The sequence below is a fragment of the Manis javanica genome, chromosome 12 (assembly GCF_040802235.1).
Source record: "Manis javanica isolate MJ-LG chromosome 12, MJ_LKY, whole genome shotgun sequence".
In the NCBI taxonomy this organism is placed as follows: Eukaryota; Metazoa; Chordata; class Mammalia; order Pholidota; family Manidae; genus Manis; species Manis javanica.
Window position 1 is genome coordinate 85,578,692 of NC_133167.1, and position 21,953 is coordinate 85,600,644.

The 21,953-nt window shown below is 53.6% G+C and overlaps 1 protein-coding gene across 3 annotated transcripts in view; it reads right to left on the reverse strand.

The window, feature by feature from the left end:
* Positions 1-716: 716 nt before the first annotated feature.
* FGFR1 (fibroblast growth factor receptor 1) overlaps positions 717-21,953 on the reverse strand; it is a 42,292-nt gene continuing 21,055 nt past the window's right edge. Inside the window, exons 3-18 of one of the 3 annotated variants that reach the window (XM_037014979.2) lie at positions 15,227-15,493; positions 13,801-13,884; positions 13,375-13,547; positions 11,659-11,782; positions 10,351-10,541; positions 8,321-8,465; positions 6,164-6,360; positions 5,195-5,340; positions 4,842-4,963; positions 4,323-4,433; positions 3,645-3,835; positions 2,863-2,985; positions 2,595-2,665; positions 2,135-2,272; positions 1,841-1,946; positions 717-1,727 (exon numbers count right to left, since the gene is read on the reverse strand). In XM_037014979.2, the coding sequence (XP_036870874.1) occupies positions 1,551-1,727; positions 1,841-1,946; positions 2,135-2,272; positions 2,595-2,665; positions 2,863-2,985; positions 3,645-3,835; positions 4,323-4,433; positions 4,842-4,963; positions 5,195-5,340; positions 6,164-6,360; positions 8,321-8,465; positions 10,351-10,541; positions 11,659-11,782; positions 13,375-13,547; positions 13,801-13,884; positions 15,227-15,493 (2,366 nt within the window). In that variant the 3' untranslated portion in view covers positions 717-1,550. Of the gene's footprint in view, positions 1,728-1,840; positions 1,947-2,134; positions 2,273-2,594; positions 2,666-2,862; positions 2,986-3,644; positions 3,836-4,322; positions 4,434-4,841; positions 4,964-5,194; positions 5,341-6,163; positions 6,361-8,320; positions 8,466-10,350; positions 10,542-11,658; positions 11,783-13,374; positions 13,548-13,794; positions 13,885-15,226; positions 15,494-21,953 lie in introns of all 3 variants that reach the window. The other 2 variants (XM_037014978.2, XM_037014986.2) reach the window with 2 other exon arrangements.

Genomic DNA, 21,953 nt, shown 5'->3' on the forward strand with positions numbered 1-21,953 from the left:
GCCAGCAGAGGGCAGAGAAGTAAATTCCAAGCAGCCCCCCCAACCCAATGTTCAGAGAACTTCTGTCCCTTCCCTGAGGGATGGAGTGGAGTTTGTACAGAAAGGACTACAGGAAGCCAAGGTCTGACAGTCCCAACACAGCCGCCTGGTCAGGCACTGGAGGGGTCCCCACACGGCATGCCATGGAGCGTGGGGCCAGGGGCCTGAATGTAAACCGAGTCCTGAGTGATGGGTTTTCCCTCACCCAGCAGCATGGGCAACAAACCACACCCACCCAGAGGGCAGCCACAGGTATCTGGGTTTGGGTTTCTGCAGGCCTTTGTCAGTAATCCCTGTTTTCCTCTTCATCACTTCAGCTCTGCTCCGTGGCCATTTCGACTAGGCCCCTGGCTCACTCTCTGGCCCTCCAACCTGCCCCGACCCCTTGGGTTTCCTCGGAGGATACAATCTGCGGTTGAGGCCTGCAAAGCCCCTGCTCTGGGCTCAGCACCTCTGGTGCGCGGACAGGAGGTGCCTGCCTGTCACATAGCCTCTTCTTTTCCTGCCTTTCTGCAAGCATCGGGGAGGGAGGCTTACCCCGGAGGTCTCAGTGCTGGACCTACGAGGCAGAGTTTAGAGGAAGCCACACAGACGTGTGGTGCCCTCTGAACGGACGCAGCCCCGTGGCGGCCTGCTCCCTGCCCACTGATGTTGTCTCCCTGGTCACACAGCCCATATAAAAATGAAGCAGCAGCAATTTTTATTGAGGGACCTAAACTGAAAATAGGTTTAGAACATAATTTAAAAAAATAAAACAGCAAAAGTAGCAAAAAATATATGACCTTTTTAAAAACATTTTCCTTTTTTTTCTTTTTTCTTTGTTTTTAATATATAGCAACTGATGCCTCCCAGCCACCAGGAGCATCTTACCCAATGGGTAAATCTCTGGTAACGACCCTTTTAAAAAGACATGTAAATATATACTCAGATTTATACACTTTGTGTTTTCTTCATAGCTATGTACAAAGTCCCCAGTTTGGGGCTGGGCCCCAGGGCCACAACACTGCTCCCAGCCTTTGCCTCCCCACCCTCTGGTACCAGGCATTTGGTCAGCAAAGCAAATTAGTATCGGAATTAATAAGCCCCTGGCACCATCTGTCTGGAGCAGAGATCCCCTTCAACCGAGGCCAAAGCCCTGACCTCCCCTGGGCCTGAGGACAAGGCCCCCACCTCGGAGCACGGGAGGCAGACAGAACCACCACGAGGAAGCTCCGCCAGCTCGCGCTCGCCTGCCTGCTCATGTCCCGCTCCCCGCCCCTCCGGGCACTGCCAGGTGGCAGGGAGGGGGCTTGGTCCAACATCCGGGAGGGAACAAGGTGGCCATCGGCAAGTACCTGCCTCTGCTCCTCCCAACAGGCAGAGAGGAGGAGGAGAGGGCAGCTCCGTGGGGGAAGCCTCAGGTACGAAGCTGGCTCCTGCCCACGGGAAAGGGCAGAGGGGAGGCAGTGAGTCCAGCAGGGGGTGGTGGGTGAGGGCTGCAGCCGACGACGGAGCCAGGGATGGGTATTGGGTCAGCGCCGTTTGAGTCCACCATTGGCAAGCTGGGCTGGGTGTCGGGGCAGACAGGGCTCCTCAGGCAATGGCTCATGAGAGAAGACGGAATCCTCCCCCGAGGAGCAGGTGGAGCTTCGGGTGTCGGGAAAGCTGGGAGAGTATTGGTCCAGGGGCATTGTCAGGTCAAGATACTCCTGGGTGGGAGAGATGAGAACACTGGGCCCGGCGCGCTCCGCCCCGAGGCAGCACCCCCCCAGGGGTGAGCCCAGCTGACGGGGACCTGAGGTCTAGCGCGGGGCGTTCTCACCTGGTTGGAGGTCAAGGCCACAATGCGGTCCAGGTCTTCCACCAGCTGCTTGAAGGTCGGTCTCTGTGAGGGGACCGCATGCCAGCAGTCCCGCATCATCATGTACCTGTGGCAGGGTCGTCAGGCCAGGGCAGGAAGGGCACAGGCACACATTAAAGAAAGCTCACCTGGAGGGACTGTGGGAGGAGTGATGGTGGGGGCTGCTCTATCCAGCTAAACACCCGCTTCCTCCTCCACCCACTGCACCCAGCCCCACAGGGCCCAGCTGAGCCTTGGCCATCCCCTCCCGCTTACAGCTCATTGGTGCAGTTGCTGGGCTTGTCCATACGATGACCCTCCTTCAACAGCTTGAACAGCTCCTCCACGGGCACGCCAGGGTACGGGGAGCCGCCTAAAGTGAAGATTTCCCACAGCAGCACCCCGAAGGACCACCTGTGGACGAGCACAGGCCCGCTGCATCTGCTGGGCACAGAACTAGGCCGGCCTAGAGTCCTCCCCATCTCCCTAGCAGCTCACACTGATTCCACCCTCTCTCAGCAAGTCCCCAGTTCCGAGGAAAAAACTGGGGGACAATGCTGAGGAGCGGCCTTCCAGCCTCTGGAACACAGTGAGCGGTATACACAGTGCTTTGTTTTTACTCTCCAGTAAAACAAATGGAAGGAGACCCTGATGAGTCCAGAGAGGCGGGCAGGACCCAAGTATACCGGAAATTCCCCATCCCACACAGCCCTTCAATGGCTCATTTCAAACTCACACGTCACTCTGGTGGGTGTAGATCCGGTCGAACAAGGCCTCAGGTGCCATCCACTTCACAGGCAGCCGGCCCTGCAGGCAGCACGGGGGAGGGTAAGGGTGGCCCCCAACGGGACTGGGAGAGGCAGGGAGGGGCACGTGCAGGGCAAGCTTTAGCTCTTCCTGCCACAGCCTCAGGCAGGGCAGCCTGCACTGGGTCACAGTGGAGAAACCTAGCGGGGCAAGTCCTGGGTAGGGCCTCTGTGCCCAGAGGCCCTGTGGGCACTTACGTTGGTTGTTTTTTTATAGTAGTCGATGTGGTGGATGTCCCGAGCAAGGCCAAAGTCTGCGATCTTCATCACATTGTCCTCTGTTACTAGGACGTTCCTGGCAGCCAGGTCTCGGTGGATGCACTGTGGGGAGCGGTGAAGGGCCTTAGCGCCACTGGCCGAGTTGCCATCCACCCTGGCACTTGCTTTGCAGTGGGCAGGCAGCCCCCACTGCCGTAGCCTTCTCCTGCCCCACCACTGTACCTCCTGGGCACTCAGTGCCCTGCCAGGGTGTCCCTCTCCTCCATTCCAACCCAGCTGTCTAGATGCCTCTAGCCCCAGGCCTCTCAGTCACTTCAGCAAACACCCTATCTGCCTCCTTTCCTCCTCCCAACTCTCAGCTGTGGATGTGCGTCTAGTCTATACGGGGGAAAAGGGGGAGGGCCATGCTCCCAGGCCATGTCCCCAGGCGTGGCATATCCTCACTGTACCTAATACTCTCACACGGGACCTTGTTACAGAATCCCCACAGCCAGGCCCTGGCATTCTCACTTCTATCTGAAGACAGGTAAGATAAATAGCTGCAGAGGCTCCGCAGAAAGTGTCAGTGCAGGTAAGGATCTAATCCAGCCTGACCCAAGACCACAGGCTGCACGGGCTCTCTGACTGTTGCCCCTGAGAGTCTCTGACAGTGATTAGTATGTGTACAATGCCACCATAGGAAGGACTGAATGTCACCAACTGGGGTACGAGGAGGGCTCTGCTCCCATCCCAACTTTGCCCGGGGTGCACAGGTGCCACACCTTCTTGGAGGCCAGATACTCCATGCCTCGGGCCACCTGGTAGGCGCAGGACACCAGGTCCTTGGAGGACAGCTGCTCCTCTGGGTTGTGGCTGGGGTTGTAACAGTACTCCAGCCCGGGCGGCCTCCGGGCCTGCAAGTACTCTCGCAGGTTGCCCTTGGAGGCGTACTCCACGATGACGTACAAAGGACCTGGGGGAGGATGCAGAGCCATCAGGGCGAGCGGGCTCAGCTCCACCAAGGGACTCTCACCCTTGACTAGCACAGCACTATTGTCCCCTCATCCCAACCACCCTGTTATGGCACCCAGGAAATTGACCCCACTACCCAAAGTAGGTGAACAGTCCTTCCCAGCAGAGCCTAGAAAGTCCCTGAGCAAAGCTGGGGTAAGACCCTAACCTGGACCTCGGTCATTGGCCTGCTGCTGTCCACACACTGAGCGAGAGCCAGCCAGTGTCCTCGGATCAACACTGCTGGCCTCGGCCCAGACCCCATGACACAACAGTCCCGCTCCCACTAACGGGCCTCTCTTTAAATGCCTTTAAACCCCCTCTTTTTAGCCCCCTGCCCTAAGTTGCCTGCTCACTGACACCCCAGCTCCTCCTCTTCCCCGAGACACTTCTGGGAGAGGAGGCCTGGTTCCCGTCTGAGACGCTTCCCCGAGGCGCTCAGCGCCTACCATCCTGCGTGCAGGCCCCCAGCAGGTTGATGATGTTCTTGTGCTTCCCGATCATCTTCATCATCTCCATCTCGGAGATCAGGTCCGACAGGTCTTTCTCTGTTGCGTCCGCTTTACACACAGACCAGAGAGGGGGTGAGACTCGTGGGCTTTCGGAGGGAGGGCGAAGGAGAAAAAGCTAAGGGAGAGGGTAAGGTGCGCCCTCCACTGCGGGACTTGCTTCTCTCCTCCCCTTTACACATCCAAATTTATTGTCCCTCTCCTCTTAGGACAGCCATTGTGGTGATGAGTCAGGTGGAAGATATGGTTAGAAAAAGCAGCAATGAGTACCTGCCCATAACCCTGCCTGAAGCCAAGGATGGTGAGATGATGGTACTCTTGGAGTGCAGAGGCCCCCGCCCCTCTAAGCAGGTGTGGACAATGCATGAGCAGCAGATAGGCTGTGCTGTTTGGTCCAAGGACCCCACTCTGCTTGGAAAAGGGAGGGATGGTTGCCGCAAGGACAGGAATGTCACTTACATTTCAACATCTTCACAGCCACTTTGGTCACGCGGTTAGGTTTGTCCTTGTCTAGCCCGATGGCCTCTGCCAGCACCACCTGTCCAAAGCAGCCCTCTCCCAGGGGTTTGCCTAAAACCAGTCTTTTGGGGAAAACAAAGGTGGTCTAAGTCAGAGCTGGTAAAGTTCAAGCCTTGAGAGGCCATCTCAGCCCTACCTCTCCCAATTTCATCCAAGTGACAGCGGAAAGTGGGAGTTACTATTTCTGGATGCGCCTGGAATGCCTTCACTCCTGGTTAGCTCTCATACACATGACTTACACCATTAGGACGACAGGCAGGGGGCGTCCCTGGAAGTCAAGGGTGGTGCAATACCTGTCTCGAGGCAGCTCCCAGCGAGGGTCTTCAGGAAGCTCATACTCAGAGACCCCAGCCAGCATGGGTGTCCCGCTGGAGGAGAGACGCGAGGGCCGAACCAGCAGAACCCCAGAATTCATGGATGCGCTGGAGTCTGCCGACACCTGCAGGAAAGCGTGGGGTCACCCTTCTATCGAGGATGGAGTGGCAGGGTGGCGGGGGCATTGGGGGAGCCGAGTCCTCCGATTCCTGGCCAGGGCTTTCCACCCATGGCAGAGGTTATGTGTCTGTTATCTGATGTCCTTTCTAATGACCACAAGAAGTCTGAATTCTTACAACTGATTAATTTTCGCCACCAATTAGCCTCTCTGGGCTTCCATTTACTCACCTTTAACAGGAGCAGACTACACGGACCTCTTCCAGACTGATGCTTTATACCTTTGCAATAACAACTCTATTCTTGCCCTGATTCTCTGTGAAACCCCTGCCCTCAGATATGGGTCCCTAACTCCCGAAGCACCTTCCAGAATTAGCAGCTCTGAGCGCGCACTCCCTCCTTTCACATGCCTTTGGTGCCTGTTCCATTTCCCTGGATGGAGGGAGGGTGGCCCACAAGAGAGAGAGCATGCTGGGACCTGGCTCAGTCCCTCCTCTACCCTGTATCTTTGCACTTCTATCCGGCCCTCGGGGACAGTTCAAATACACAGTATCAGTTGCACATTCAACTGGCTAGGACATTCCCCCAGTCCTCATACCAGGTGAGGAGGGGAATGGAGTTGGCTGGTGGGCGTATGGAATTCATGGGCTAGAACAGCCTGGAACCTGAGTGTGGAGCCCTTAGGACATTCCACTGGCCCTGGTCCCAAAGCCAGGCCATGAGTGGTAGGCTGGGGAGAGCAGGGTGCTGGAAGGTTCAGGAAAAGTCCTCGGAGGCAAAGGGAGAGCAGGTGCCTAGAGCGTTCAGACCCCCTATCTACTTTCTGTTACCTGTCTGCGCAGAGGGATGCTCTTGGCCAGCTTGTGCACGGCCAGCTGGCTGTGGAAGTCGCTCTTCTTGGTGCCACTCCTCATCTTGTAGATGATGACCGAGCCCACCATGCAGGAGATGAGGAAGGCCCCCGTGCAGTAGATGACGATCTCCAGGTACAGGGGCGAGGTCATCACTGCCGGCCTCTCTTCTAGGGCTGGGTTGGTGTGAACAGGGTGTCAGGAGGCTCTGTGCCCAACCCACTAGGGTCCCCGCTCCATCAGAGAAGCAATACCCATCTCTTTGCCTTAGGAATCTTTAGGGCAAAGAACCAAGCCAGGTCCCAGCAAGGATTGGGGTTCTGGCACTGGGTGGATCAGATTTGCTATGATCCTTGAGGCTTCCTGATCCTGACTCAAATTTCCCAAGAGGAATGGACTAGAACCACTTTGCTACATGAGGCCCATCCTCCTTAACCCAGGAGCCCTCCCTGCTCAGAGGCACTGCTGGGCTAGGTGGGCACCAGGGACTGTGCCAGGACTTTCTCAGCTTCCTCGGGGAAACACAGCCTCTCTCAGCAGAGCCCCCCCGCACTGTGTGCACATGCCTCTCATGAGCTGCTGCCGTCTTTTGACCCTGAGAGTCCCTGAGTGCCTGGAGGGCCAGAATGGTGCCCTGTTCGTGTCTGTGTGCCACAGAGCCTGGCCTACAGCGGGCCTCCCAGAATGAGGATGAGGCGAGGGTGGGGTTGGGGGGTGGGACCCAGTCTATGTCCTATCTTGCCTTTCGCCTGTTTACCTGTGTCAGGTCACACATGTTATATTTACACCTTGTCAAGCCACAGGCAAAACTAATTTTTTCAAACATGTCTGGACTGCTCGAAATGAAAATGTACACTTACTGCAGTTCTTAAGAATTCTACTCACTGGCCCTAATTCAAACACTGATGAAGGAACTGGTCAGCGGGGAGCATTATTTTATTCCCTTCAGAAATCCCTTCCCTTCCCGCCCTCTATTTCCATAGAAGCCCACCCAGCTAAAGCCACCTCTGTCTGCCACGTGAGGGGCTGGGGCCCACAGCCAGCACCCATGGGGTCGGCGTCATGGAGCGCCCCTGCCCCAGCTCTGCACCTGATCCTTCCCTTTCAGAGACGCCAGCCGGCCACAGGCACAGGCACCCCAGGGAACCCCCGCCCCTGGAGGCATGGGGTGTGACCTCGCACTGAGCCCCGAGACAGCTTCCCCAGGCCTGACAAGGAGACAGCAGAGCTGACAAGGAGAGAGAAAACGGATATTTCTCTCACCCTTCAGTGTCGAGAAATGCAGAACAGATGGGGAACATACATGGGACAGAAACAGTGACAGGGAACAACAGAACACTTTGCCTCCCCCAGGGGCATCAGCAGACCCAGCGGGGCGGGCAGCACGGAGGAGAGGGCAAAGGAGATGAGGCGCAGTGGGACTACGGAAGGATGAGCCCACACCACATCAGGACTCTGGCAGAGGCCACGCTCCAGCTCCAGCCGCAGTCACCAGCCCCGCCCCGAGCAGCCAGCCTGTAGGCTCTTTTCTTCCCGTCCCAACACACAGACCTCCCCTCCTAGAAGAGGAGGTACAGCGGCAGACACAGAGGATAAGCGGGCACCATCAAGCCTGAGACAGGCCGAACTTAGAGCAGCCAAGTTCCCTTGGCTAGCTGAGCCTCTCTCCTCCTCCGAGGTCAAGGAGGGCCGTATGAGCCCTCACTGCTCCTTGTAAGCAGCAAGCCCCTCTTTGCAGGTGCCTACAATCAGCTAGAGGTGTGGACCCTCGCTGAGACTTTGGGGGCTGGCAAGAATGGGTCAGACAAGCCAGGGAAGGCTGCTGGGCCCAAGGATGGAAGGAGCCTGCTCTGGAGGAGAGCCCAGCTGCAGATTAAATCCACACCCCAGGCATGCATTGCACCACCCGAGGGGAGAGTCAGATGCAGGTACCGAAGGGAGGCCTCCGGGTTCCTGCCTAACAAGGAAAGCTCCACAGTGAGCCGAGAAGATGGAACCCTCAGGGTTGGACAAATGACCCACAGGAGCCCATTCCTCTACCTCTCCCGGCTCTGGGTCTCCCCTGGCCCCGAAATGCATGGTCCCCCCATGCCCATGGCGAGGGCAGGACATTGAGAGGAGAAGTACAGTGTGTACCTTCCAGAACGGTCAACCATGCAGAGTGATGAGAGAGTCCGATAGAGTTACCCGCCAAGCATGTATACTCCCCTGCGTCCTCAAAGGACACATTCCTCAAGTGAAGCACTTCCATTTCTTTGTCGGTAGTGTTGACGCCGGCAGTCTAGAAGAGACAACGGAAGCAAAGGGGACAAGCACAGGTCATGAAACCTCTCAGAGGCATAGAGGAAGGGAGGACAGAGAGCAAAGAAAAAAAATCAGAGGAAGAGATGTTCCCCCGCATCGCCTTTGCAACCAGGAACACACACACCACCAGGCAGTGAGACCTGTTAGAGGAAGACAGTGAGGCCCCAAGGTGGGGAGTCCGGCAGACCTGAGGCCACGAGGGTGGTTACAACCCTTCACCAGGCTGGCAGCCCCGGGCCCTCCAAGCATGCGGGCGGTGGGCAGCATGGAGAAATGGGGCCCGGTGGGTGGGGGGCTGTTTGGTTTCAGGGAAAGACGTCAGAGGGCACACACAGGAGGGGTGGACAGGAGCTGCAGGTGCACGTACACACACACACAGGGCCTGGGGATGCTGGTTCGCAAGGGAACACCTGGTCCCTTCCCTTATCCACCGCTCCACTTCCAGTCTGCAGCATGACTTTCCCCATGAGGGCACGCACAGCCAAGGAGCACACAGAAGGCGGAGGGGTCAGACGCCAGCATGGTGCCAAACCAAACCAGCCTCCCAGGCCGGGTATTTTTCCATGGCTCTGGGCACTAGAAACACAGCAGGTAGTGGGGGTCGGGACATGTTGGACGCTGGCTTCCCCATCTGCCCCAGGAGCATGGGGCCAACATCAAACTCCCAGCCCCATTACCATCCATCTCCATTACCTTTGGCCACAGGTCTGGTGACAGTGAGCCACGCAGACTGGTTAGCTTCACCAATATAATTGGAAACCTTACACACATACTCCCCGCTCTGGGCCTCTGTCACACTGAACAGGGTGAGCAGCTCCGCATCCGAGCTATTAGTCCCTGAATGCTGGAACAAACCAACGACAAGCCAGTCAGGTGGGCAGACACTGAGAGGCGGCCCTGCTTGGCCCCCATGTGACGGTAAGGCAAGCCCAGGAAGCTGGGATAAGGGGGCCGCTTAGTAAGATGCATCATCTTTCCCTGGTCAGTAGGACCAAGTGCATTAACTTCCAAAGCCCAAAGCATCTGGTTGAAAAATAAACTTCAAAACATCACTGCCCCCTATCAAGCATTCTGTTTGTGTTAAACACAGTCTTCCAGTTCTAAAGCAGAGATTGTGAAGGGACACAGTGGCTGAGGCGAGGCCCAAGGCCACAGCCCTATTTCTTACATGGCAGATTCAGCACCAGGAGCAAAGCAAGGGAATGGGGAGCCAGTAAATCTCTGGGACGGCCACGCCAGGGGAGGATGAGGTCTAACTGTGGGACCAGGAGGTAAACCGCTGTCTCAGCTTCTGGTTACTTGCTGTGGCAAGATCCACTGGAGAATTAGGCAATTACCTTCCCTGGATTAATGGCGCATTCAGGGACAGTGAAAAGTCCGGGAGTGAGAGGAGAAAGGAAGAAAGTGCCATTACTCCTGCAGCTGCTGGAATTTACCCGTGCATGACATGTGCTTTCCCAGCCCCACCTGAGCTGCGCTCTCATCACTCACCCCACTTGCCAGAAAGAATGTGATTTGAGAATTGGGAAATGCTTGTGGAAAGGCTTTGGTTCTGGGCAATGGGAAAGTGGGAGCCCAGATGTCCTCCCTGAGTAGCTGGCCTCAAGGCCTGGTCTCCAAGCCTGTTGGACACCAGGAACGCCCACGCCCGGCCCTCTGTCCCCATTGCACCTCCCTCTGTGAGCTGTCCTTAGTCCTGGGGAAGGGTGCGGTCCCTGTTTAGGATGGAACATGCAGGTGGGCCTGAAGGGTAAGGAATGGGTCCCCACTGTGGGCTCTGAGCCCAACCGCAGCACCCTGGGCCCTGGAGACACAGATCTGTTTCCCAGCACCCAGCCCACAGAGCCTGGGACCAAGATTACCTTCAAGATCTGGACATAAGGCAGGTTGTCTGGACCAATTTTACTCCCGTTCACTTCAATGTGCTTTAGCCACTGGATGTGGGGCTGTGGGTCACTGTACACCTTACACATGAACTCCACATTGCTGCCCAGGGCCACTGTCTTGTTGGCAGGCAACCCTGCCTGCAGGATGGGCCGGTGAGGGGACCGCTCTGCGGAGGAATGGAGAGGAGATGCTTGCCAGGCCCTGTATGGTCTGCTCCTGGTGGCATGTTGGTGGAGGGCATCCCACAGAACACCCAAGAGAAGTGTGCTCCCCGCTGGCTTTGCCAGAGACGGGCAGTGTCCTTCCCAGTGTCTCTGCTGAGCCCTGGCCCCTTGAACCTGAGAAGGGACTCCCTTCTCCTGGGTCCCGAGCTGTGAGGAATCTCCCGCGTGGCAATGCACCCCTACACATATGAAGTCGCTCCTGCCTTAACGGAGAACACTCCCTGACTTCAGCCAGCCCACTTCCTTCACTGAAACTGCAGCAAGTCACTTAGATGTTGCTGTTCAAAGCATGGTTGGCGGGCAGCCACCCTGACACTGCTGAGGAGCTCATTAGAAAAGCTAATGTCTCTGTACGCGAATATCTGTGTATTTTGTTGTCCGTACCTCAATATAAAAATTTTTTTTGTAAAAAGGGAAAAGGCTGACTCTCAGATCCCACCATGGACCTCCCAGAGCAGGAGTTTCTTCTTACAATTATATCCCCAAAACCAAGACAGAATGCTGGCTGGAAAACCCTTTCCCGTAAGATCTCCAGAGGGTGAGATCCAGAAATTCCAAAGGTACAGGTGCAGTAACAGCCCTTGGAGGCATCGTGTTCTTCCTAGTGTCTCCTGCAATGCGCTGGAGGCAGTACGGGCCTAGGGTTCTACACTAACTAGGCATCTGACTCAGCCTCAGTTTACTCCCTGTAGGGAAATACAGCCTACCTGGCAGGAGAGCCATGAGGATTGTGGGTGTTGTAAAGTGCCTGCATCTGCTGGCATTCATGATGCAAAATTACCAGTTGCTAAATTAGCATCACCTCCAGTCACCTTGTGCAGCGGCAACTAGCAACAGCCTGTTCCTTCACGACGAGTGCAGTACTATCTGACCCCCAATGCTACTTGCAGATGAGAGAAAGGCACAAAAGAGGAAGGGGACCTGCTTTGGGTGACAGCTAGGAAACGCTGACCCCATCCTGCCTCTGCCCCTCAGTGAACCCGGGCCTGTGGCTGTTTGCTCCATGCCTCTGCCCTCTTTCCTTTGAGCTCCTGTTCTTTGTCACTGCTGCCTTCTTACCCACGACGTCGAGCTGGTAAGTATGGTTAATGCTGCCGTACTTGTTCTCCACGATGCACGTGTAGTTGCCCTTATCTGAAGGCACCACAGAGTCCATGATGATGCTCCAGGTGGCGTAACGAACCTGGGGGGAAACATGTCAAAGCACCCCACTGTGGGCTTGGAGGCAGAAGCCATGTGAAACTGTTGGAGCCCTGTGGTGCCTCCCCACCTGTCAGAGTGCAAAGCACAGGGAGTCAGGACTGGGCAGAGACTACCACCCCCAAGTCCACTTATGCTCAGGAAAGACAACCAGCAAGATGGGTGGGAGGGGCTCCACCTACAACAGCCACAGCCATGTGTGGCCTGGACAATGTGCCTCCTCACCCTTCCAAATACACGGGGATTTTCCAGAGGACGTGCCTCTGTCCCCAAGTTGCCAGTGCTCGCCGAGAAGAGTCCAGTCCTACCTGCCCTTGGCATGCCATGCCAAACACCATCTCCTCCAGCCTGAGCTTCAAAGGGTCAGGACTGTTCTTACTGTTCCTCTGTGCCTCTACTGATCACAGCCTGCTTCTCACAGACGTCTGTTCTCCCGTCAGACTGGAGGGGCAGGGACCCTGCCTCATATCACTCACTGTGCAGTAACTTGCACACAGCAAGTGTTTGGGGAATTAATTTAAAATGTTTCCCTATTTTTTATGAATTCCTTTGCTTCTCTTTTACAAGACTAATGAGAAAAGAGCAACTAGATGAGATGGAAGAGAAACAGGGACTGTAAGGATATTGAAGTCTAACGAAGGGACTATGACGATTCTTTTTCCAGAAATATAAATGGTCGCAGCACAATTTGTACCGCAGGACATGGAAATTGTTTATTAACTTATGAAAAGTCTACATTTGTTAATAAGCAAATAATGCACAAGAGAACAATGAGATACTTTCATATATCCAATCTATTGGCAAAGGTACAGTGAACTTCTCACTGTCATACTCTGCTATGGGGCAGCAAATAAGTTTTCCCTTTTAAGAAAGTAATTGTTAACTTAAGATATAAAATCATACACTAACTCATAAATTGTCCTCCATTAAATACTCCCTTCACAGTAAAATTTCATTTTTCCCTTTGTACTTTGAACTCTACTGCCTAGTATACTTTCTGGAAAGACATGTGTTGAAGAAATGACTGAGTAAGTTAATGAACAAATAAAATTACCTAATTATCAGGGAAAAGAAAGTAATTGGGTAACACACATCAAGGGCTTAAAAATTGCTTATACTTTGATCTAGTAACTTCACTGCTAGCCATTTGTCCTAGAAAGAATATTTTAAGACTGACAAAGATCAAGTACAAATATATTCACTGCAACATTATATATAATAGAGAAAAACTGAAAAAGTAACTGCTACCACAAAATAGTTCATTAAATCAGGGGAAATTTAACAATGGAATATTATGTAGCCATGAAAAGTCATTCAACCACATGGCAAAGATTCATGTTATAATGTTAACAAGTGACAAGATAAGAAATTATATGTGCAATGTGACCAACTACATAAAAACCCCTACACAGAAAAAAGACTGAGAAGATGTTTTAGACTTTTTTGCACATTTGTATATTTGAAATTTTTCTAAAATGCATTACTTGTATGGTTAAAAAGCACATGTGAAATAAGTAAGGCATAGAATGAGGATCTTTCTAAGCTTCTGCTGTTCCTCTGACTACATGCACATACCTTGTAGCCCCCAATCCTGTGGTCAGGTTTGAATTCTTTGCCATTTTTCAGCCAGCGCAGTGTGGGGTTAGGAGTCCCACTGGAAGGGCATTTGAACTTCACGGTTTTGGCAGCTGGCACCGCATGCAGTTTCTTTTCCATCTTTTCTGGAGATGTCCAGTATGGAGCCACGGCTGCCAGAGGAAAGCCAAGAGAGACAGGGAGGGGGCCAGTCAGGCTTGGGAGTGGGAGCCCACGCCAGGACCCTGAGACGCCCCACCCACCTGCCAACCACCTGAGACATCAAGGCACTGAGGGGTCCAACAGCCAAGTGCCACGACTCTGGGTACCCTCTCCTATCCTTCTCCAGACAACCATCCACGCCTCCCCCTTCCCATGCACACAACTCAAAGGGTAGGAAGACAGGAAACAGCGTCTCACGCATACGGTTCGGTTTGGTGTTGTCCGCCTCTTTCTCCTCTGAAGAAGAGTCATCGTCGTCATCGTCATCCTCTGAGGAGGGGAGGGCATCTGTGGGAGGGTGGAAGGGGCACTGAGGTCCCTCCGAGGAGAGGGCGCTAAAGTTTTACCTATACAACAGCCGGCCATGAACATAAAGGCGGTCCAGTTTCAGATGAATGCAGGTGCCCCTCCCTGTTCCGACGCCCAGTCCCACTCCTCCCTGAGTGGTGGTCTCTCCACTGGCTAGTGCTACATGCTCTATGCCTGCCCCTCCTTCCCCAACCGGATGTACCGCCCCTCTTCCCAGAAGCCTTTGCACTGGGCAGTTACACCAACGCAGTGGGTCCTCTTTTATTTGATGCCACACTGCATTCAGAGGCTTGCTCATCTCAGTACCACCCAGATACTCCGGATGTCAGACGAGCCGCCTGGGAATGTATCCTTCTTCGGAAACCCAGACAGATCTAGGTGCACTGCAACCAGAAGTTATTTCCAAAACCATGGGTTGAAATACCTCCAGTCAGAATTTTTCTAGCATGCATCTGCCAAGGCTTGGGAGCTGCCCTTCTTAACCAGAGCAGACAGGGAGCCCAGCACACAGTCCACAGCCACCAGCGTCTCTCCCCCTAGAGGCCACCCCTTCCAAGGGTTTGACACACATGTCCCCAACTGGGGTTCATGCCAGATCTTTTTCCAGTCCTTCCTAATGCTTTTGGGGTCCTGGAGAGAAATAAAGTAGACAGATCCCTCAGTTGCAGGCAGGTTCTAAATGCTGGCCGAGGGCAGGAGGTTCCAAGCCCACACCTCTGGATGCACAAATGGCATAAAGAAAATTTCAGCCCTACTCCATCCAATCCTGCAGTTTTATGAAAGTCCCATTCTCAAAGTGGCAGACTCCCAAAGTCACAGAGTTCTAGGGCTCCCTGGCAGTGCTACCACAGCTCTGGAAGCTGGAGGACAGATGTTTTCCATAAAGCCTGTGGATACGGCAGTAAGCCTGGATCCTTCCCCATGGCGGGAGGCGCTCACCACGTATTCCAGGGCTCTAATTGCTAAGCTAAGTACCAAGTCTAAATGGCAAGGGGATGGCAGGATGAAAACCAGCTGAGCCCTACGTGGCACCCTGGCAGCCTGGACAAGCCAAGGTGGAGAAATCAGTCTTAATGCCCCAAGTGGAGCAGCAGACACCTCCATGGTTGATCCCGGCAGCCCCACATCTCTGGCCCGAGGCCCACACCACCTGGTCACCCTAGAGCTAAGGCAGCGGCGGGCGGGGAGCAATGCTAGCAGGCAGCAGTTTCTGCAGCAGAGTCGGGGCAGATTGCGGAAGGGGAGGAGGCTCACCTCCCCCGTAGCAGAAGGTTGGAGGGGCGGATCAGGGACGGGGTAAGGGCAGGGCTCTGCTACCAACCTGAGACATTGACGGAGAAGTAGGTGGTGTCACTGCCCGAGGGGCTGCTGGTCACACACGCGTAGAGGCCGGAGTCAGCAGGCACCGAGTCCCGCACCTCCACCTCCTCCCCCGTGATGCGTGTACGGTTGCTGTCCACCAGCTGTGCCCCGTCGCGCAGCCAGTTGATGCTCTGGACATCATCCCGCAGCCGACAGCGAAGCTGCAGCAGGTCACCAGGGTGGACCAGGAAGGTCTCCACTTCCACAGGGGCTCCCCAGGGCTGGGCTGCAGCCACCCACGGGGGCCAGGGAGAGAAAGCAAGGGGCAGAGAGGAAGGGAGGAGAGACATGGGAATTATGCAAGCCGCTAGCCGCCTGGAGTCACAGCACCCCAGGGGTCATAGAGCCAGGAGGGGTACCCGGCAGAGCGGTCTGAGTGCTGGCTACCTGCAGGCGCCCATCTCTTCCTCTCCACCCCACTCCTCCAAAGGTCAAAGGAAGAAAGAGGCAAAGTTAGGAAGCAGCTGCAGTGGCATTAAGCGGCTCACGTTGGTTCATGTTTCACTTCTCTCCATCCTTGGGTAAAAGGCAGCACCCCCACCCCCCAGTTCTTTGCCAAGAATGGCCACTTGCCAGAGGAACACCCCATTTCCCTGTGGCTAAGTCAGCCTCACCCCTTTCCCTAGTAACAGTTGAATAAATTCCACCCATTAAAAATCCAGCAGCCGCCAGGCAAGCTGGGAGAAGGCAATTTATCAACAGGGGCTCTGGTTCAAGTGACTCAGCACAGGGGTCGCGCTCCCTCCCCCATCCATGTGTCAGATGCTCATGATGCGTGTTGTGGGAGAGACGGCCAAGGAGCGGTCAACTCAGGGGAGCCTCTCACTAACAGGTGTCAGGACAGAGTCTTTGGAACTTTTGACTATATTAGGACCGGGGGCCGGCAGCTGCCACAAAACCCACACTTGCCTGGCAGCCAAAGCCCCTGCACACAAAGCTCCTTTCTCCTCATCCTGCTGCAGGGCTCCCCATTTGGAGCCCCCACCTGCCTCTCCCAGCACACTACGGATCACACCCACTGCCCCTCACCTCTCTTTCCCTGAGCCCGGGTGGCCCACAGCTCCTGGGATCAGATGCAGCCCCATTCACCGGTCTATCCCTCTTGCCACCAGCACCCACGCTAATAAGGCAGCACAGAAAAGTCCACCATCCTAGGCGGCTACCTATCTTCTGAGCACCCCACTTGTCACCAACCAGGGGGCATGCTGTTTCTATTTCCTCTCAGGATGTCTAAGCATGCCCCCTGCGTCTTCTGCCAACTGTCCCCCCACGCCCCCAAAAAGAATGCACTTGTCACCGTGCACATCTCTTACCCTTGCTTCAGAGGGACCTTGGATCAGGCTGGGAGGCCAAGGTAGGTCTGACCTTCTTCAACCCAAGGTCTCTGTCTTCACTATTGGGTAAATACTGAGTCATCCAAAAAGGGTGGGGGGTGCAACCTTAAAAGGGTTTGGAAACCACCAGGCTGGCACTCCTTTATTTTTGTGAATCAGGTCAAGGGGAACACCGCAAAGGTGAACAGACCACACAACTGATTAAAAATAAGCTTTTGTGGGTCTCACAAAACATTATTCTTTCCATTTTTACTGGTTTGTGGTTTTGCCATAAGAAGGTAGAAGAAAAGCAACTCAGACTCGACCGTTATGGGAAACAGCAGAGACTCCTATCGATCCCATCTCATTTCCCCTCTGATGACCTCACTGATTAAATATTTTGCAGCTCGTGATCTGCACAAGCTGTTGTTCAAACAGAAAACTCAGTCAACCCTAATTCCCTGCCTCTGCCACCACAGATTATGTGGACAGGTCCCAGAGACCAAAAGGCAAGGAGAGCATGGCCATTTCCCCAAGGGAAAGGAGCAAAGGAACAGCCAGACCAGCGGCTGATCCGAGCTTGTCTGTAACCTGCTGCTCATCCCAGCCAGGATGTGTAAACAAATATCTCCAACATTATCTATTTAAAAAGCCTCAAGAACCAGCTTTCCTTTCCCTGCCCCTGGTGTTCAGACCTACCCCGATGCTCTAGAATTGGGTGTACTTTGCCCTATTATTCTCCTGATCAAGATCCTACACTGTGAATAGGACAAAATCTAAATCCTTGCCTGGCATTCAGGGCTCCTCAAAATCCATTTCCACCTCTCTATGCAAACTTCTCCCTATCTTCCATGCCAGGGGTGCCTGTTCTCTGCCAACTGTACTGTCCCCATGACAAAACCTACTTCTGCTCAAAACTCTCAGCCACCCTCAAGCCCTCTTTGCCCCCAGTGCCCAAAGTACACCACCAAAGACGTTCAGGAAGCCTTCTGCAAGCACGAATGCTGTACCCAAATCTGTAGAACAGTTACTGTCTGCACCATACAATTTGCACTCAATTATGTACCATTTTGTATTGTTTAACACCTTTATTGAGATATAATTCACACACCATAAAATTCACTCATTTAGAGTGTAATGTTCTCTGAAGGTACTCAGAGTTATGCAACCATCACCACAATTTAACATTACAACATTTTTATTGCCCCCAAAAGAAACCCTGTACCCATCAGGAGTCACTCACTATTGCTAACCCTGTCTCCCAGGCTGGGCAGCCCTCTGTTCTGCTTTTAGTCTCTATAGATTGGCCTCTCCTGGATATTTCATATCAATAGAATCACATAATAGTCTTCTGTGACCAGCTTTTTTCATTTGGCATAATGTTTTCCAGGTTCTTCTGTGTTGTAGCATGTCTCAGTACGCCATTCCTTTTTATGACCTAATAACATTCCATTGTATGGACATACCACCTTTTATTAATCCATTTACTGGTTGATGGACCTTTGGATGTACTGTTTCCTAACTGTCACAAGTGTCCATTCCTTGCATTTCCAAGAAACAGCAAGCAACTCAGAGCAGAATTGCCTATTAAAATTGTCCCACAATGCCAGACAATGTCAGAGTACACAGAATAGTCAATAGAGTTTGAACTGAATTCTAGTATCTGGCAAAGGCTAATTTTTCGAGGAACCAGAAATCAGCTTACAGCTCTCTAGTGGATTTCTTCATGGCCAACAGTGCTCTTGGATGTGTGTCAAAGTCTCCAGTCACAAGGTAGGGATATTGCCACTTCCTTCTAGGATGGGATGGGAAGGTAACCTACCATCTGCTGGTTTCCTGGGCCCTGCCTGTGTGTGTCACTGCCCTGAATTGCAGTCCTGACTTAGAGACCTATGTAAGGCAGCTAATGTGAGCACACCCTCCTTATTAGTAGCCTGACACAATCAGGTTATTGCTCTCCTTTCTTTTTGGTCTTTCCAGTGTCCTCACTGGAAAGGCCCTTGTATCTCTGGCTCCATCTCCTCTGAGCTGGCCTTTCTCTCATCAAGACCAGTGAGTGAGGGCTATACTTGTTGGTGGGTGTCAGGGAGCAAGAAAGGAGCCAATTGGCACCTTTTTGGGGGGCTGTTCATGAAAGATGAAGAAAAGAAAGCCAGCTTATTGCTTGGCCACTTGAAACCAGTGTTCCAGCTGTTAGAGAACCTGCTTGATGGGAATGGGGATGCTGGGAGGGACGCAGGGAACCAGAACCCTTGCTTTATGCATCGCTTCCTGAGATGAGGTGGGGCGTGGAGGCTGGAGGCCTTTTGGTGCCTGAAACTCACGGAGACTTAGCGTGAGGGTGAAAATGTTGGGCTGTGAGTCAAATTACAAGGTTCACTCTTCCAGACCCTAGGTGCAAAGTGTTCAACGTGCACTGTGAGCAAAGGCACATCGCGCTTCAATGCCCATGGCACAGGTCATCACTTTCATTACGGGAGTGGGAAGGTTAGGGTTAGGGCTTGACTTGAACAGCTTAGACTGAGATGGCCAACACCTCGGCCAAGTCTCCAGAAAGCAGGAGAGGACAAAGGCTCTTGCTTAGCTGCCTGAACCTGAGACTGAGGGACCTCTGGTCCCTAGGCAGGTTCCTGGGACAGAGCAGATGGCAGGTGGCCTGTGGGAGGCAGTGAAGGCTGGTCAGGTAGCCCCTTTGGTGGGAGGGAAAGGGATTCAGACACCAATGACCAATCCCACTTCTCTAACAGGAACTCCCTACCCCAGGGGAACCGAAGGTAGATCAAGCACCAGCATTTTAGTCCTCAAGGAAGCAGCTAGAAAGACAGGGGTAGGGGTGGTGTATCCCATAGTGCTCTCACCTAAGGACATGGCCAATATTAATGGAGCCCTACTGAATCCCTCTCCCTTCCTCCTTTCCTCCAGAAGAGCAGGGCTTCATCATTCCCATAAGATGACAGGATGTAGCATTTTGCTTGTGGCAGGATTGTCTAGAAACTGGCCACTGTCTTCTGGCAGGTAGGTGGGTACATCAGAGCAGATCCAGGTCTTGATTCTAAAGCTCTGAGTCTTCTACCACGGACACGGGGTAGGGTGGGGGGTGGAGCCATGAGGCCAAACCCATACCAATTTGGCATTCTTACGAAACCATGAGACCCCAGTCCCCAAAAATTGAAGGAGGAGACAGGGAGATTTTGTCAAAATAGCTATCATGTGAGGCCCACAGCTGAGCAAGTAGAAGATACGGATGAAACCAAGGGACAGAAGAAGGCCTATGCCTTTCCCTAGCCAGGGTGGTAAGATTTACATCACACTTATATGTAGGAAGCACACTTCACTGCAACATGAGACAGCTGGTGAAGAACAGGAGCACTCCAGGCAGGCAATCCAGCACAGGCCCCACAGAACTTCAAGCACTGGTGGCCAGAGCAGACAGCAGTGTGTGCAGCAGAGGTTGGACAAAATGGTAGAGAAAAGGGAGGAAGAGAGTAAGTATTTAGGCCGGGAGTGAAAACTCTGGGGGAGCAGGGAAGGATGAGGAGCTTATGAGCCAGGATGTGCCTGGGGATGAGGGGAGCAGGAGATGAGGCCTGCCCGCACGGCTTGCTTGGAACAGAGGGTTCACAGTAGAAAACAGCAGAAACATCATGACTTCAACTTGGAAGGTGAGGAATAGCTAGAACAGATCCGCTTAAGAAGCCCCAGGAACACATTTCTCTGCAGAGATTTATGAATGCAGGCCTTTCATGCCACATGAACAAATATATCTGAAAATGTATTTTGAAATAACACTTCGCCAGCCCTGTTCTCGTAGCAGCCAATTTGGCATGGAAGTCATCCATCCCCCCAAACTCCACCACCTAATACAAACCCAGTGATAGTACTTTGCACTTTACCATGTGCCTTTCCATACTTTATCTTGGGATCCTGAAACAACTCAAAAGCCATAACCTGAATACTGGCCAATATGTACCACACACTTACTATACTCCATCAGCAGTGAGAGCTTGTTGCACAGAAGGACATTCAGTCCTCAGAGCAATTTAGGAGCTTGATACTATTATTTCCTCTACCCCATGGATGTGGAAGCTTACTGTGGACAAGCACATTCCCATTTGATCTTCACAGCCACCCTGGAAGGGAGGTCCTATTACTATCCTCATTTTACAGGGGAGACACCGAGGTACAAGAGGGCCAGTGTTTGTCCAAGAGGGCCCACCCAGTGAGCAAGTGGTCAAGCCGGGGGGGATTCAAACCCAGGTGGCCTGGCTCTCCCAGCTTCACACATGCAAACCCCAGGTCTATGGTTTTTAAAAGGTAGCCTCTGCCTATACTGTGTCCTTGCAATCCTTGACTTCCGGAAAGTGACTGCAACCGTTTCTGTCCAGCTGACTGATGGTGTCTAACGGCACCCGTGTCTCCTGCTTCCTGGCACGAGGGCCTCAGCCGTTTGCGTTGGCTTTATGCTCCCTCAGCCTACAACTGCCATCTTGCCCGGCGGTCCTTGGAACTCACAAACGGACGTTGTGGCACATCACTACCCTCTCCAAGCTGGGTGGGTATGACCATGACCACTTGGCAGGTGATCAAGTTGCGGGGTGGCTTGGGAGAGCAGCAGGCTCAGGACTGATGGTCATGACTGACTTTGGCAGGACGCTCTATACTCTGCAAGCAAGTTTTCTCATGCTCATGTCATTGGTGTTCGCTCCCATTTAAACACCAGGAAATGGAAATTGAGGGGCTTCTCCCAAAAGCATCCAACAGGGCTCAGCACTGATTGTCGGTCTGCTGGGTCCTGGGCCCCTCCACGTCTTGCTCCTCACCCTGGGTGCAGGACAGTGATAGGGACCCACCTGAGGCACTTACAGCTCCGCCCTGGCCACAGGGGCACAGCACAGCCCCTCACTTCCTGTGTCCCTGCATCAGTCACCTGATGCCTTCTGTTGCCCCAAACCCCTTGCCCTTGATTACAGTTTACAGCTGAGCTGATAACCTCTGAAGAGCCCTGCCTGACACCACTGATTAAGAACATTAGGCAAAAGGGCCATCAGCCCTCCCTTGGGGCCAGCTCCCAGATCACATCCTCAGACGGTCCCAGCTCTCCGCATCCCTCCGCATCCTGTCCCCTCACACTCCGAGGACCCCACCTTATTTCCTCCTCCTCCAGAATCTGGGGCCTCTCAACTACCTCCCCTCCCCACCCAGCTGTCCAATCCCCCATGCCACTTCTCTGGCCAAGCCAATACACTCTCTGCCTTTCATCTGCTTTCTCCTCCTCTCTCTCCATCACTTCCCTAGAAGTTAAATCTCACTCTTCTGAGACTCCCCCAACTATATTCCTCATCCTATTCTTAACGTGCCTTCCCAGGACTTACA